The sequence below is a fragment of the Sciurus vulgaris genome (assembly GCF_902686455.1).
Source record: "Sciurus vulgaris genome assembly, chromosome: 2".
Lineage (NCBI taxonomy): Eukaryota > Metazoa > Chordata > Mammalia > Rodentia > Sciuridae > Sciurus > Sciurus vulgaris.
This window is the reverse complement of record NC_136462.1, coordinates 114,442,176-114,456,910: the sequence shown is the minus strand read 5'-3', so window position 1 is coordinate 114,456,910 and position 14,735 is coordinate 114,442,176. Positions and strand designations below refer to the sequence as shown.

Sequence of the window (14,735 nt, the reverse complement as noted above, 5' to 3'; positions counted from 1 at the left end):
CAATCGTGGGGCTTTCTGGTGTACCTCTCTGATTTTATGTACATTTTCTTGGCTCCCGGTGCCTTCCGCTCCCATTGTGCCAGCATGGTAGATCATGGGTCCCAGCTGGGACCCTGTTATGGTTTGGATATTAGTTGTCCCCAAAAGCTCATGTGTAAGACAATGCAAGAAAGTGCAGAGGATAAATGACTGGTTATGACAGCCTTAACCCAATCAGTAAATTAATCCCCCGACAGGGATGAGCTGGGTGCTAACTGAAGGCAGGTAGGGTGTGGCTGGAGGAGGTGGGTCCCAGAGTTGTGTCCTTGGGGTGTGTATTTTGTCCTTGATGAGCGGAGCTCCTTCTCTGCTTCTTGGTGCAAAGCCCTGAGCCACTTTCCTCTGCCACACTCTTCTGCCATGATGTTCAGCCTCACCTTGGGCCTTGAGGAATGGAGTCGGCCATCTACAGACTGAGACTTCTGCGACTGTGAGCCGCAAAGAAACTTTTCCTCCTTAAAACTGTTGGTCACAGTGGCAAAAAAAGCTGACTAAAGTAGGCCAGCAGGCAAGAATTTGAATGAATGTGGTTTTTTGAGGTGATTAAGATATTGCATGTGAAAGTGCTTGCAAAGTAACATGTTATGCAGATTTATGATTATTGCTATTCACATTTTTTTTCTGACTAGAAACACAGGTTTTGGGGATAAAGGCATGAAAGTCTTTCTTAGGGGACCATTACTCTGCCTATCATACTTTCAATCATCCTATACAGAAAGAATGACTCATCCTAACTTGGTGTATGTCTGTAGGTTCTTTTCCTAAAAATTACTATATTGCATATATTATTTGTGATCTGCTTTTTACCCTTCCACTCTTCTATATAGTCTCCTTTAAATACTCTTCAAAAACATGAGTTTTCATATTTGCATAGTACTTACTTCACTAATTTATTATAATTTGTTTAAAAATACTCTGTCATTAGAATTTAGGCTTTTTGAAATTATTGACTAGTTGTTGTGAATAATACAAGTCTACATAAATCTTTGTAAGTATTTGTAATAATTTTAAAAAAGTAGTTCTTCTGGGGCTGGATTGTGGCTCAGTTGTAGAGCACTTGCCTGGCATGTGTGAGGCACTGGGTTCCAGTCTCAACACCACATAGAAATAAAGTAAAGGTATTATGTCCATCTACAACTAAAAAAAATATTTAAAAAAGTGGTTCTTCTTATTAAAATTCACATTTCCTGATACACAAAATAAGTACTATGAAAATGTTATTGAAACAAGCAATTTTACTCAAAGTTTCTTCAGAAGTCAAGAAAGCTAACCTGTTTATTTTGCAACTGAGAAAACAGAAGACTAGAGAAATTGATAAGTCCAAGGTAATACAGCAATTAAAAAAAAAAAAACAGCTAGATTTGTCTGAAACTTCAGTGTGATGATGAGCACTACAGGTAAACTTAACAAGGACAGGGCTTGGTGCCCAGGCCCCAGAGGCAGGCAGGCCACATGTGGCAGGCGATGGAGACGGCACACATGGGTGGGACTGGTTACATGAAACACATGGGTAAACTGATTGAGCAAATGAGTTAGATTTACTGAGGCTGAAGAGACTTGGGTTCCTTGTTGGAAAAGCAGATGTTTTTTTTTTTTCAGTTTAATAATTTTAATGTATTCAAGCAGAAGTTTTTAATGTGTGGAAAAGGTGAAGTCTAGATGGAACAGAGGTGTTGGATTAGAATTGGAGATATTGGCAGAAACCCATGATTCTATACACTGTTACAGAATTATTGTAGATGCGTGCATGCATGTATGTATGTATAGACAAGCATGTGTGTATATATTCTATATATGGGTGTGTGTATGCATGTGTGTCTATATATATGCAATTGTATATGTGCATTGGACATGTAAAAATTCATGTGTTTCCTAGCTCTGTCCACTGAGAGGTGCCAGAACTAATGACACTCCAGCAGCCGTGACAGCACTAAGGGCCCCAATCTTCCTTCACTGAACCCAGTCTGGGTTGATCCTGGGTCTGGGGCAGGTAAAATGTAAACTGAACCTGGAACATCTCATTGTGTCAGAAAGTAAGACAATGCTCAAAGAACAATGTCTGTGTCAAAGACACACAAGAGCCACTTTGAAAGGGCTTCTAGTGGTCACATCTGAGATAACTTGGGCACCAGAATAATGAAAATATCAAAATACAATCTATTACGTAAAATAGAAACCCATGAGTTCATACTGATGTAAGCACAGATGCATAAACACACACACACACACACACACACACACACACACACACACACACACATCCCGGAAAGGTGGAGAAGGAAAACTTTCTTCCTTCTTTCAGAAGACTGCTGACTAATGGATATGGAGAGAAGGATAGAGAGAGAAAACTCAGCTCTGGGAAGTTGATTCGGGAGAAAGGTGGCCATGAACGTTCAGTTTTGTGGGTGGAATTTGATGAAGAATAAGATATTGGTGTCTCTTGGAATATTTCCCCACGAAATATTATTATTCAGTGACAAGGGAGAAAAGAATAATTTTATTGTGGAAAAACATGGCAGACGGAGGTGGAGAGGCAGAGGCGGAGACAGAGTTGCCACACATGACAATCTGGGAGATTGCATTGCAATGTGAAGACCAGAGAATTCCTCATATACAATAAGCTTCATAAATCAACATTTGCATTATCATCCAGTTGAGAGGGGGCAAAAGATATGATCAGACAACAAGGAAAAGATGTGTAAAAGGGTCAACAAACATGAAAAGAGATCCATCATCAGTAATAAGTAATTGAAGAAATGCTGAGCAAAACAAGGTGACTTTTTAAAAAATCTGTTAAACAGGCAACAGTGAGAGGCTGCTAATGGGTCAGTCTCTTCTCAGGCACCACGAGGCATGCCAGTTGGAAATTAAGGTGCTTTCTGGGGTGATATCACATGTGAAATGGCTAGAGGATATGCCTATGACTTGCAAATAATCTGTTATACACAGAGAACAAACATACTTTCCTTGCTGATGTAGAAGCGCCCTTTGGGGTGGCTACTGGGAACTTCCTTGCACATTCTACTGATAATCACGATACAAATGACCACATGTTCAAGTATCAATGGGGAGGGGGAAGGAGATCTCATGGTGTGAGGAAATCAGAGAACCTTGGGTTAACCCTCACCATCCCCTCCATCCAACCAATGCCTGAGCTTCTTTAAACAAGCATCCCACAGCTGCTAGAACACCTCCTTGTTCACTCGTTCATTCAAGAAACATTTATTGAACACCTATTTTGTCTCATGGTGGAGATAAGTGCTGAGCACATAATGGAGAGCAAAAAGAGACACAGTACATGCCTCAGGAAGCTTACCAACTCCGAGGGAGATGGATGTGAACTAGATAATCAGGTACACAAGTTTAAAATTGCAACCGAGATAAGGGACCGGAAAGAGATGCACGATGATATAAGAACCATGGCAGGGAAATTTGACATTGTCAGGAAGTCAGGAAAGGCATCCCTGAGCTGAAATAGGATGGATGGGAATGCAAGCTAATTAGATAAAAAAAAAAAAAAAAAAAAAGAGGCAAGAACATTTTGGATAGAAGGACAGCAGGTGTCAAGGCAGAAGGATGAATAAGAGAATGAGAGAGGCTGTGTGGATGGACAGGAGAGACACAGGGGGAGGTAGGGCGAGACAGGCTGGCCGGGTACACGGGACCAGCCAAGCGAAGAGAGGACCTTTCTCCCAGAAGTACCAGTGAGTGGTTAGCTCAGGGAAGGACCAGGACTCAGGGTGGAAAATGAGACTTGCATACTCATTGCTGTATGCAAGTCTCCCAATATCACAGTCAAATAAATGAGAACCGCAAGTCAGCTGTCCCCATAGCTCTATCCTCCCTGCTACACAAGGAGCCACGGGTTCCATTCTTCCTTGTGTGGCGGGGGAGGGCAGCCTCCCCTGCCTCTCCTCCGCCTGCTTTCCTGCCACCCAGCTCTTTCTCCAGGCCATGCTGTTTCTGTCCTCCCTCCGCCCCTGGAAGGCTTCCGAGTGCCCTTCAGTCTCCTTCTCACTATCAACATGTGGGTCTGAGAACAGAATGGGAAACCAGGGCAAGGCCTGGGAAGGCAAATGGAAAATGGTTATTGAACAAGCCGACAACTGCCAAAAACATAAATTCTCGCTTTGAAACCATCATCTGACTGCAATGGAGAACCATGAAATTGAGAATAATGAATATGAAACAACTAAAGTATATTTACAATACTCGATGGCCAGAGGATATGGAGAGAGGGAGGCTAGAAGGCTATTTTATTCTTCAGGCAGAGGTCTGGACACCCGACAAGGAAGGAGGAGCACGGGCTGGGGCTGGGGCTCAGTGGTAGAGGTTTGTCCAGCATGTGGGAGGCACTGGGTTCGATTCTCAGCACTACACAAATAAATAAATAAATAAATAAATGAAGATAATCGTGTTCATCTACAACTAAAAATATTTTTAAAGAAAAGAAAAGAGGAGCAACTGAACTGAATTGTGAAGTGGTAGTGAAATCAAAACATTGTAATTTTGGAGAAAAAAACAAAAAGCAAAGCCAAAAAGGTTGAAAAGTATTTATCCTGAATATTACACATCAGAGCCACGTGTGCCTGAAAAATGTTGCAAATGGAAACTTGAGGAGAGTAAACGCATGCTGTGGAACCACAGCGCATGGATGTCACGATCCCGAACATACTTCAAAAACAAAAGTGGGGTATATCCGTGTGCAATAAAAGTGTAATGATATGGAAAGGAAGCAAACCCCCAAATGGAAGACTGAAGCTTCCGCTGGGCTCAGGGAGCAGGAAGGGCCGTGTGCTCATCAAGGACGGCGCAGGACCACAGGAGGCATTGACACCACTTTATTTCTTCAGCAGGATGGGGTGCAAGATATTGATTGTATCATTATTTAGATCTTTTTGTATTTCTGATATATCTCCCAATACATATTTGAAATGAAAAAAATTGACAACCCAAGTTGCTGGTGATCTACTGGTAAGAAAAGAAATGGAAACAAGGACTCTTAACTCCTTTCTAGTGATTATGATAAGAACAGGATACAATAGCTTCAGTTCCTGGCTGGCGTAGTTTCATGAGAACACAAACTTAACGCTAACAGACAGAACTGAGGGCCCAATCACAGAGCTGTGCAGGGTGAGATTCGGTCATTTAAACTCCAGCTGTACCCATGTGAGACTGACCTGGGCTCTGTTTCTAGACATTAAGCCTGGTCTCACACCTGGGCATGGACTGCACAGATGCAGATTTACAGTCAGCTCACCAGTGCACAGAGTTCTAGAAGCCCCCTCATATTATCCTTCACATGGAGGTATGGGGTTGTGAAGTATTTCAGTAATTTATGTGACATCGGTTTGACTTACCTGCTGTTCCAAGGTGCGTGGATCAATAAACGTCACCAGATCTACAGAAAAGTACCCGATCACATTTCTCATCTTGCAGGCCTCTCCAATTTGGAGACACAAAGAACTGAGAACTTGGGGGTCTACTGAGGTCTGAGGCATGGTAGTCCCGGAGGAAATGAAGGGGCCTTCGGCATGAAACTGGTCTCCCGTTGACAGCAACCTGATTTCTCCATTAGGCTCTATCAGCATATCCACCGTCAGGTTGGTGATACTATCTGCAGGTGGGAATGCTTCAATCACGCCCCCTGGTGGGAAAGATGGAAGCAGATGAAAGGACACATTCACAGGGATTGCAGGAGGAGATGACTTGGGCTGCAGGCAGTTGGACATGGGCTCAGATCCTTCACCTGTCGGATCCTGACAGACTTTGGACAAATAGCTTCAGTCTTAACTTATTTTTCTTTGTCTGTAAAATGGGCATAAGAAGACCTCCCTTGCTAGATTCTTGTGAATCTTAGACAAACTCTATCTATGGTATTTGGCCCCATGCTTGGCCTACAGTAAATAGGGCTCAATGAAGGGCACTTTTGATTCTGATCAAATGAAAAGACACTGTACTTCAGACAAGAGGTACTTTCCTTCAGTGTCTAAAATTGGGCTAGGGATATCCCAAACAAACGCCAGGTTTCAAATGAAAACTGTGTTAGAGGGTACACATTCTAGCCCTAACGTATCCATTTGTTGGTTCCAGATGTTCTTTTCTTCAAATGAAGCCTTGCTGAATATAGTTGCCAAGGATTTAGAAGGTACATGCAACAGACAACAACAAAATCTACAAAAACAAACAATCGAGTGGGTGCCTGATTCAGTTAACTTGGGTCACCTAGGTTTTGCAAGATACTGCTTCTGTGGAAATGTATTCTCCTTTATTACTTACAAGATACCTTTAGCCATTTGATTTCAAAGAAGCTTATGTATACTATTTTCTCAGCATCATGACCACAACCTGATCACTGTTCATTTTTCCTTTCAAAGCAATTCATCCCTCTTTTTTTTATTTAAATGTACTTTCTTTGATGTAATGCTATCACGGCATGGAAATCAAATCTACGCCACATTTTGTAGCCATAAGCACATTTGAGAGGACAGGAGTGGAACAAAGCAGGTAATAGTGGGAGCTGGGGGAGAGGGTGACCTTAGAGTCAGGGAGCAGAGGGGATGCTGAACCCCGTCAGAGAGCGTTCACAACGGCCTGCTGAACGCACTAGGCTCGGAGCCCGGCTCATCCCTGGAAAGCACATTACTTACAAGAACCAGGTTCTAAGATGTACTAGAATTACAGGATCTGACTTTGTGCTCCCATTCACCTCTTCTCTGTTGTATGATTCTGCCCAAGTCATTTCCTGTCTCCCTGAAACTTAGTTTCTTCATCTATAAAACTGGGTTAATAAAGTCTGCCCTGCCTCCCATCAACAAGAACTGCATTTACAGAGCAGCTGAGGGGTAGGAGGGAGATGAACAGGAGGTGGAGGGGAAGCTTAGCTTGTGGTTGTGCGGCTCAGCTGAGATGGTGGCTGGGGGTTCACATGAAGTGAAATAGCTTCAAGGAAGGCTTTGCAGGCCGACCTTGAAAGATCTGAAAACTTCCTAACACCCTGATCTGGATGGACCTGAAGATCTTCATGTTTTTCCCTCCTAACTTAAAAAATCTCTTGTTCTGAACTTTTAAAAAAATATTGTATTTCTGTGGAAGGAACCGTATTTTCTTCCCCTTAGGCCTAGGGATGGGTTTCTTACTTCTACTTTTCTATCCAGGGGTGCATGTGGAAATTTGTGGAATCCTAGACTTTGAGAGAAGAGAGGATATTGGAGGTCATGTAGCACCTTGTTTTCTTAGTAGAAGACTGTGACCATCCTGTGGCTTAAATAATCCATTCCCAGGACATCGACCACACCCTGTCCAGCTACTGTATTCAACAATCCACAGCCCTGTGCCTTCTGATGCTCCCATACCCTGAGCTAAGACATATTCCTTGATAAATGTACCTCCTGGCTGTGGCCAAGACTCCACAGCGATGCAGAGGTAGCCTTTTATGGGCTTTTCTATGTGTTAGCAGAGTGATTTGGGGTGAGTTCATCTTTTAACCTTGGGTTCCTCCTCTATCAAATGAGGGCAATAATAGTACCCACTTCATATGATTATTAGGAGGATTAACAATGTAAATATATGCATATGTAGGATAGTGCCTGGCATATAATAAGTACCATGTGTGCTTAGTATGTTATCCTGATCATGCTCTTATTATCACTATGCTGTTCCTGCTGATATCACTTAACATTTTCATCTTCTCATTATACGTTAATGCTAATGTACTGTTCTTATCCTCATCACCTGACAGTGAGTGGAAAGATACCTTCTGTGGTCTGTCTCATGGTCCATGTGGGAAAGCATAAGTATCTACACTGCAGCGCTGAGAGAAGAAAGGCCTAGCGTGGCCGTGCCCTGTGTGGTCCTGCAGGGATATCTGGGACTGGGATGAGCATCATCTGTTCCATTTACACCCTCAGGCATGAACCTCCAATGTCCCTAGAAAATGAGGATGAGGAGGGAGGAGGGTGAAAGGAATGGAGGCCAGCTTTGTTCCTGGCCTGAGAGGATTCCTGTTTGCAAATGCTACCTTTCTGAACCAGAAGTGAGGCCATTTCTGCTCTCCTAGAGAATCGTAGGGAAAACTCGCATTGATCAGGGACCCATGGCAGACACTTTCATATCTCTAGTTCATTAAGTCCTCCCAACAACCTCGTGCAGCAAGAAAGCAAGGACCTGGGGCCTCTGAGAGTCTAAGAACCTTGCTCAAGGCCACAGATGAGGGACAGATCCGAAGCCCCCCTCTCAGGAGAAGTCTGGCGTTAGAAAAGACCCAGAATCTTGAATTACACATGCCATGCTTGGTATGCTCAGTTCCTATTTACTTAAGAGGCTGGTACAAGATAAATATTGAGGTAACACTTGGAAAGAAAAAAATGTCAGCCGCAGGAGCACTTTCCTAAACCAACACAGGCCAGCAAAGGATTCACATCAGCCCCAGCCGACCCCAAACTAGAACCCAAGGCTGTGTAGCCTGCTCCTCAATGGAAACTTTCCAGTCTTATTTACCTTGACTGAGAAATGTTTGGAGGAATTTCCTCCACGTCGGGAACCGTTTCTCATTGACTGGCTGTGCGTGCTGTGCTAAAATGCCCGCCAGCTCCTCAGAGATCTTCACCAAAGCTGGCTCCTGCAGAAACAAATTAAATAGAACCACAAGCAATTTTACTACAGAAATGAAAACTGCTTGTGGAGTGATTAAAAACCAGGCCTCCAACAGGCAAAAAAAATGTGGTTACTGTTTACCCAGAGTCAGAAAGCCATTTTGAAAAATTTCTCTGTTTTTCCGGCCATTTCGGTTTTCATATTTCAAAGTGATTGGGCCCCCTAAAAACTGCTGTTAATTGTGCCTGTCATCTACCAAAGGCACCCTTTGATCTGGGTTTCGGGAAACCCAAGTTTTGGATGCACTGCTGCCTGACCAGCAGAGTATCCTTGGGCAATGTACCTCCCCACTGTGGACCTCAGTTTCCCATTTTGTAAAATGTGGAGCTAACTAACTTGCCCTGAGATTCTTCAGACTGGGATGTTTTTTATTCTGTGACCCCTAACTGGGTCAAACTTAGGAGAAATAATGGAGTTGGCAAGATCTTTCTTTGGAATTTCCGTTTCTTTAATCTGTGCCCTCCCTGCATCCAACAACTCTGTCACCAAAGCCTATACTACGGGCTGAAGCTGTACAGGTGGGATTTTAGGTGGGCAGGTGGGAAGAGTGAGGGGAAGAGAAGCATTGGGACCAGTCTCCATGGGCCTGAAATCCTCCCAGGTCACAGTCTCAGCTGTCTAGCTGTGAGGCTGGCCCCATATCAGTGAAACACCCAAAGACTAGAGCCCGCGGCCAAGTGAAAACAGTAGGAAACCCTCTTGTGAACGAGAATTCTGGCTTTCGGATATGAACATCCTTGGTTTGCCAGGGCAATTTCTTTTTTGGACATCATCAGTTATAATGCTTTTCTCTAAGAATGTTCAAATAGAGGCCACATTTCAGACGTCATTTCTTCCAGAAGTGGGGCAGGGCACTGGACACAAGCCCATACGATGTGCAGCGTTTATATTCAAAATATAGGACAGTGACGAGAAAAGCTCAGATGTGACTTGGGTCGCAGGGAAACTTGTAAATCTAAGAGTGATGAATCACCCGGGCACCGTGGTGCACACCTGTGATCCCAGCACTCAGAAGGCTGAGGCAGGAGGATTGCGAGTTCAAAACCAGCATCAGCAACTTAGTGAGGCCCTGTTTCTAAATAAAATGTAAAAAAAGGGCCGAGGATGTGGCTCAATGGTTATGCACCCCCACATTCAATCCCTGGCAACAACAACAACAACAAAAAGACTCCATTGCCTAAGAGCGATGGCTCAGTCATCTGTAGGAATCAGCTTTGCGGGTGGTGCGGGTGGAGTCTAAGAAATCATCTGCATGCTCATTTATTTCCAATTTCCCTAAACATTAAAAAGTGATTGTCCTCTGTCTCCCCCACCCCCTCAACTCCTTGGAACATCTGGTTGATTCTGGGTCCAATGCCTGCTGAAAATCCACAGCAGAAGACAAGCATCTGAGTACATACTAGGAAGGTCCAAATAATCTGATAATTTCTGAAATGTCCAGAAACTCCTGGTGGGAATTTTATTAGCTTAGTAAGCATGTGACATACCAGACAGAAATGCAGAGCACCCTGCCCACCCTTGGTGCAGGATGACGGACCTGGTAGAGTGAGGCCCGTCAAGAAGAACTGGGGAATAGGGCTACACACAGGCCAGGAAAACTGCTGTCAAAGCAACAGGCCTTTTTCCTTCCTTCATATCCTGTATCCTGTATAAATTTGCTCTGATGTTCACTGTAAATCACCTGATCTTCCCAAAGTCCTGCCTCTAAATCAGAAACAAATATGTGCAAAGAGCAGTTTCAGCAACATGGCACATCCTTTGTTCTATCTTTGAGCAATCCTCCAAAGTCATCTTTTTATTTTTTTTTTGTTTCGGTTAGAGTCATCCGATTCTGTAGAGGAAGACTGATTGTCTCTGATTCATGAAGTGCCCCAAAGCTGGGGTGATGAAGCAGAACTTTACATTCCTGCCCTGCTCTGGAAACCTGAATGTCAGGGAAGGAAGCCCTGACTGAGGAAGAGGAGATTTCATTTTTGTTCTGCCTTGATTAAAGGTGTGAAACCTGGTCATACCCTATATGGCCTCTTAAGAAACTGTACTAGAGAAAAAGATATATATTTGGGAATTATTGGGGGTGGGGCGGGGTAGGGAAAATGGAGAGGAAGCAGTGAAGGAGCAGGTCAAAGTCCTGCCACTTACTAGATCAAGCAAACTCCTCAGCGGGACGCCTGCAGAAGGTCTTCTGTGATATGGCCTCTACTCCCAATGTAGTCTCACCTCTCTCCTTCCCAGTGTCTAGCTTCCCCCGAACTGCCTCCCCTGTCTTCCTCCTCTTTCTCCCTTGGTGACTCCTCATCCTTTCTGAGGACCCAGTCACACCTCCCCCAGGTCTTCTGTGCTGCTCCAGCTGGGTGTCTGTCTTCCCTGTCCTCCAGCTCCCGTGGGGGTTCCAAGGGGCAAAGACATTGGCTTTGAGCTCAGTCTCCATGGTGTCCAGCGCAGGGAACGCTGAATATTTGTGGAATGAATCACGGTGGTGGTAAACACAGGGACGTAGTCCTTAACGGCTGAAGTTACAGAGCAAGAGATGTGACAAGAGATCTCCCCAGGCTGCCCGCTCTCTGCCCAGGAACCACCTGAGGGAATGGCTGCTCACGAACTGCCAATTCTTCCTGGGTGGGTTTTATGGGATTCCCTGCCTCTGAGGGGCATCAGGAAGATAAATGAGGTGACATTTATGAAGTGTCACCTCAGATGCAACATGCTACATGAAGGCCAGTAATTAACTCCAGGGTTGCTGCGGGTGTGAGGCGTCAGGACGCGATTCCCGGCTGCCACCACTACCCTCTGCTCACAAAATTCCCCATTCTGCTGTGACGCTTGGCATTGCTTCTGTGCACAAAGCCACAGCAAGGGGACACATTTCCTAGGGGCGAGTCTGCTGCAGGAATCTGGAGGATGCGACACATCCCATCACAAGATGTACACAGTTTCATGAAGGCCCTGGCGGGTGATGTTCAGTGGGCGACGCCGGGCTCACGGGGGCAGCTTGGGGACATGATTAACTCTCTGAGAAGACAGCGTGGGGAGTAGTAATGGGGGCGGGAGGGGGTGGTATTAACTGTTTAATTTATTTCTTTATTTTGAAAGTGTCTGATGGCAAACATAAGGATTTTACCGAAGAATTGCCTTAGTACCCATAAAAGAGAATTGCGCCTGCGCCTCTACAAAATAATAATGATGATGACGGTGATGATGATAGAGTAGGACCCACAGCCCACAGAAAGGACAGCAAATGACTCTCTGCCCAAGAGCTTCATGTTATTTCACCCGCATCCTCAACACAACCCTTCACAGCACAGTTTCTGCTGGGGAGCTCAGATCCAGGAGCAGAAGGCTGCCTCGCAGCCAGGTGTGAGGAGCTACGACACCCTCTTCCTTCAGAGCAGCAAGATCCCACGGCCACCAGGGCCCGCCCAGGTCAGGTGTGTGTTCTCAGTTTGGGGGTGAGTTTCCGTTCTCTGGTGATTATCATTTTATGGAGTTCAAATGCAATGACCACGATTCTATAAGGCAATGCTTTCAAGCTATTGAGCCTCATTCTGTTCAGAACAAACTAAAGCACACACACACACAAAGTCACACACGCCAAACACCTCCACCCATGTCAACTATCAGAACAGTATGCGCACAGTGCTTTTCTCTTATCATAGACTCCAAATCAAGATCTCCCTCAGCCCCACAGCAACACCCTGAGGTAGGCCAGCAGGTAGGCAATGGGATGGTCACCCTTTATACAAATGGGAGGCTGAGGTGCCTACAGGGAGGAGGCTCAGGGAAAGTCACTCACTGAGTTGCCACATTCTATTATTGAGTGGCTTCTGACAAATGATTGAAGACAAAAAATAACCGTCCAGGGAGCCATTGCTGGCTTGCTTTCCTCCTCCTCTTGCCCCTCTCCCAAAGTGCATATATATTGAATTTCTGCTGTAAGCCAGCAACAGGGAGCATCTTCTCTATCTTACTAACTTGTGCAACGAGTAGTCAGGATGTTTCTTTTCAGTGAGTATCATCAGGGTGATTGACAGCCAAGTCAGTGTTTCCGAGGGCCTGTCACCCACATTGAGCAGATCATTTAGAGCCAGTGACTCAGGGGTGTAGAAAGGAAAAGATATCCCGTGCGAATGATAAACAAGTGGTGGGAAACTATACTTTACTTTTTTAAAAAAAAGTCAGAATGCCAGATTTCCTTTCCATCATGATTGCGCTGAGAGGGGATGCACAGGAGCTTCTGGCCTTGGTGGAGCTGATAGCACAAGGGTAGTTCCCGGCCAGGAGGAACTTCAGCCCCATCTTTTCCATTGCAAGGCTTGCTCACACTACGTCTGGATCCACCTTTACCCTTCAGAGGGCATCAACAGTAGTCATGACCTTGAAAGGTTTCAAGATACCTGCAGAGCGTCTCTCCACCAGACTGGAGCATCCTAGAGACTGTTTTGCAGTGCTGGGGATTGAACCCAGGCCTCAGCTCAGCTCATGCTAGGCAAGCACTCTACTACTGAACCATGCACTCACACTGCATGCTGGAGACCTTTGGGGATTCAGCAAGGACCTTGCCTCTCAGTTCATCCTCTCTCTCTCTCTCTCTCTCTTTCTCTCTCTCTCTCTCTCTCTCAAGTATAGGGCTGGGAGTCCTTGCCTAGTATGCATGAGATCCTGGGTTCAATCCCCAGCACTACACTACACACACACACACACACACACACAGTGTAAGTTTGAAGGAAGAAAATTTGACTGAAGGAAATTCAGGATATCTCTGGGGAAGTCACTAAAATATTCAGTTTAATACTGCCCTCAATAACTAAAGTGACTTCAAACTCTAGAGAGTTAGCTCTCCCAACCAAGCAAATTCCAAATGTGCCTGTGTGTGTGTGTGTGTGTGTGTGTGTGTGTGTGTGTGTCTTGGAGAAGATGGAGAGGGAGGAATACAAATTAGAATATTCCTAAAATCAGTCCCACCAAACTCACATTTTATTTTAGCTGCTTTTTTGAACTGTCAGTGGTGCATTACATAAAATGTACCTTTTGGCAAATCACCTCCATCTCCCACATCAGACATTACTGATAGGGTTTAAAAGAAAACCAAGGGGTGGTTTTGATTACTCTCTCAGTCAGGGTTGTCCCCTTCACCTGAAGGTGAAGACCCTCCCTGTTTTCTTTTCCTGATTAAAACAGGAAAAGAGGGGCAGGGGAAAGAAAACCAAGGAATCATTTCTCAGTCTTTTGGCTAAGATCAAGTGTAGAAGAAAATCAAAGCACCTGCCTAGATGGTTCTGCTTTATAGTCACTTCTGAAAACTTAAATGGAGGAATGGAGAGTGGCATGAAGTCAAAAGGGCAAGACAATGACCTGAAAAACTAAGCAACACTGTCAGCTTTGAAAGGGGCCATATGGACTATCTAGGACAAATGCTTCATGTAACAGGAGAGGGAAGGGGGCTTCTAAGTCCCGCAGAGAGACTGCAGGAGCGCCCTGGCAGCTTCGACTCCTGGTGAGTGCTCTCCACTGCCCCCTGCCTCTTTCAGCGGGTAAAGCGTGGGGCACTGCAGAAGGTGCCCAGCATTTGAATCAGCTGGTGGCACAGAGGTGGAGAGAAGGGAGGAATTTCAAATTTGAAGGTGAATTGAGAAGGCTGATTTTCATAGGATACTTTTTACCAATGCAGTCATTTCTTTTTAGGTAAAATTGCTGCTCTCACTTATTCAAAGTTTGCCATCTGGCAGTCAAATGCCAGGAGTTCTACATTTATTTTCCCACAGTCACTATCTAAGATAGATATCTTCATCCCATTTCCCATCACAGAGCCAGGAAGTAGCAAAACTTGGGTTCAAATCCAGTTGTTACCAGTGCAATGGGATCTGTGCCGTACCTGCCATCGATGGCCATAAAATAGTCAATTTGGGTCAGATAAGATCATCCACAGGTGATGCTTGATTTTCATTATTAAATTTATGAAAAAATAGTATAGTGGCCTTTCTTGTTGGCTGCCCAGGATCTTTGTCCCCTCTTTCAGGGTATTGATATCCCAAATTCTCTTTCAG

At 44.8% G+C, this 14,735-nt stretch overlaps 1 protein-coding gene across 5 annotated transcripts in view; it reads right to left on the bottom strand.

The window, feature by feature from the left end:
• IQCH (IQ motif containing H) overlaps positions 1 to 14,735 on the bottom strand; it is a 198,932-nt gene that overhangs the window by 49,331 nt on the left and 134,866 nt on the right. For all 5 annotated transcript variants that reach the window (XM_079129578.1, XM_079129580.1, XM_079129581.1 and 2 more), the window contains 2 exons: positions 8,539 to 8,659; positions 5,400 to 5,686 (listed from right to left, as the gene is read on the bottom strand). In XM_079129578.1, the coding sequence (XP_078985704.1) occupies positions 5,400 to 5,686; positions 8,539 to 8,659 (408 nt within the window). The remainder of the gene's footprint in view (positions 1 to 5,399; positions 5,687 to 8,538; positions 8,660 to 14,735) is intronic.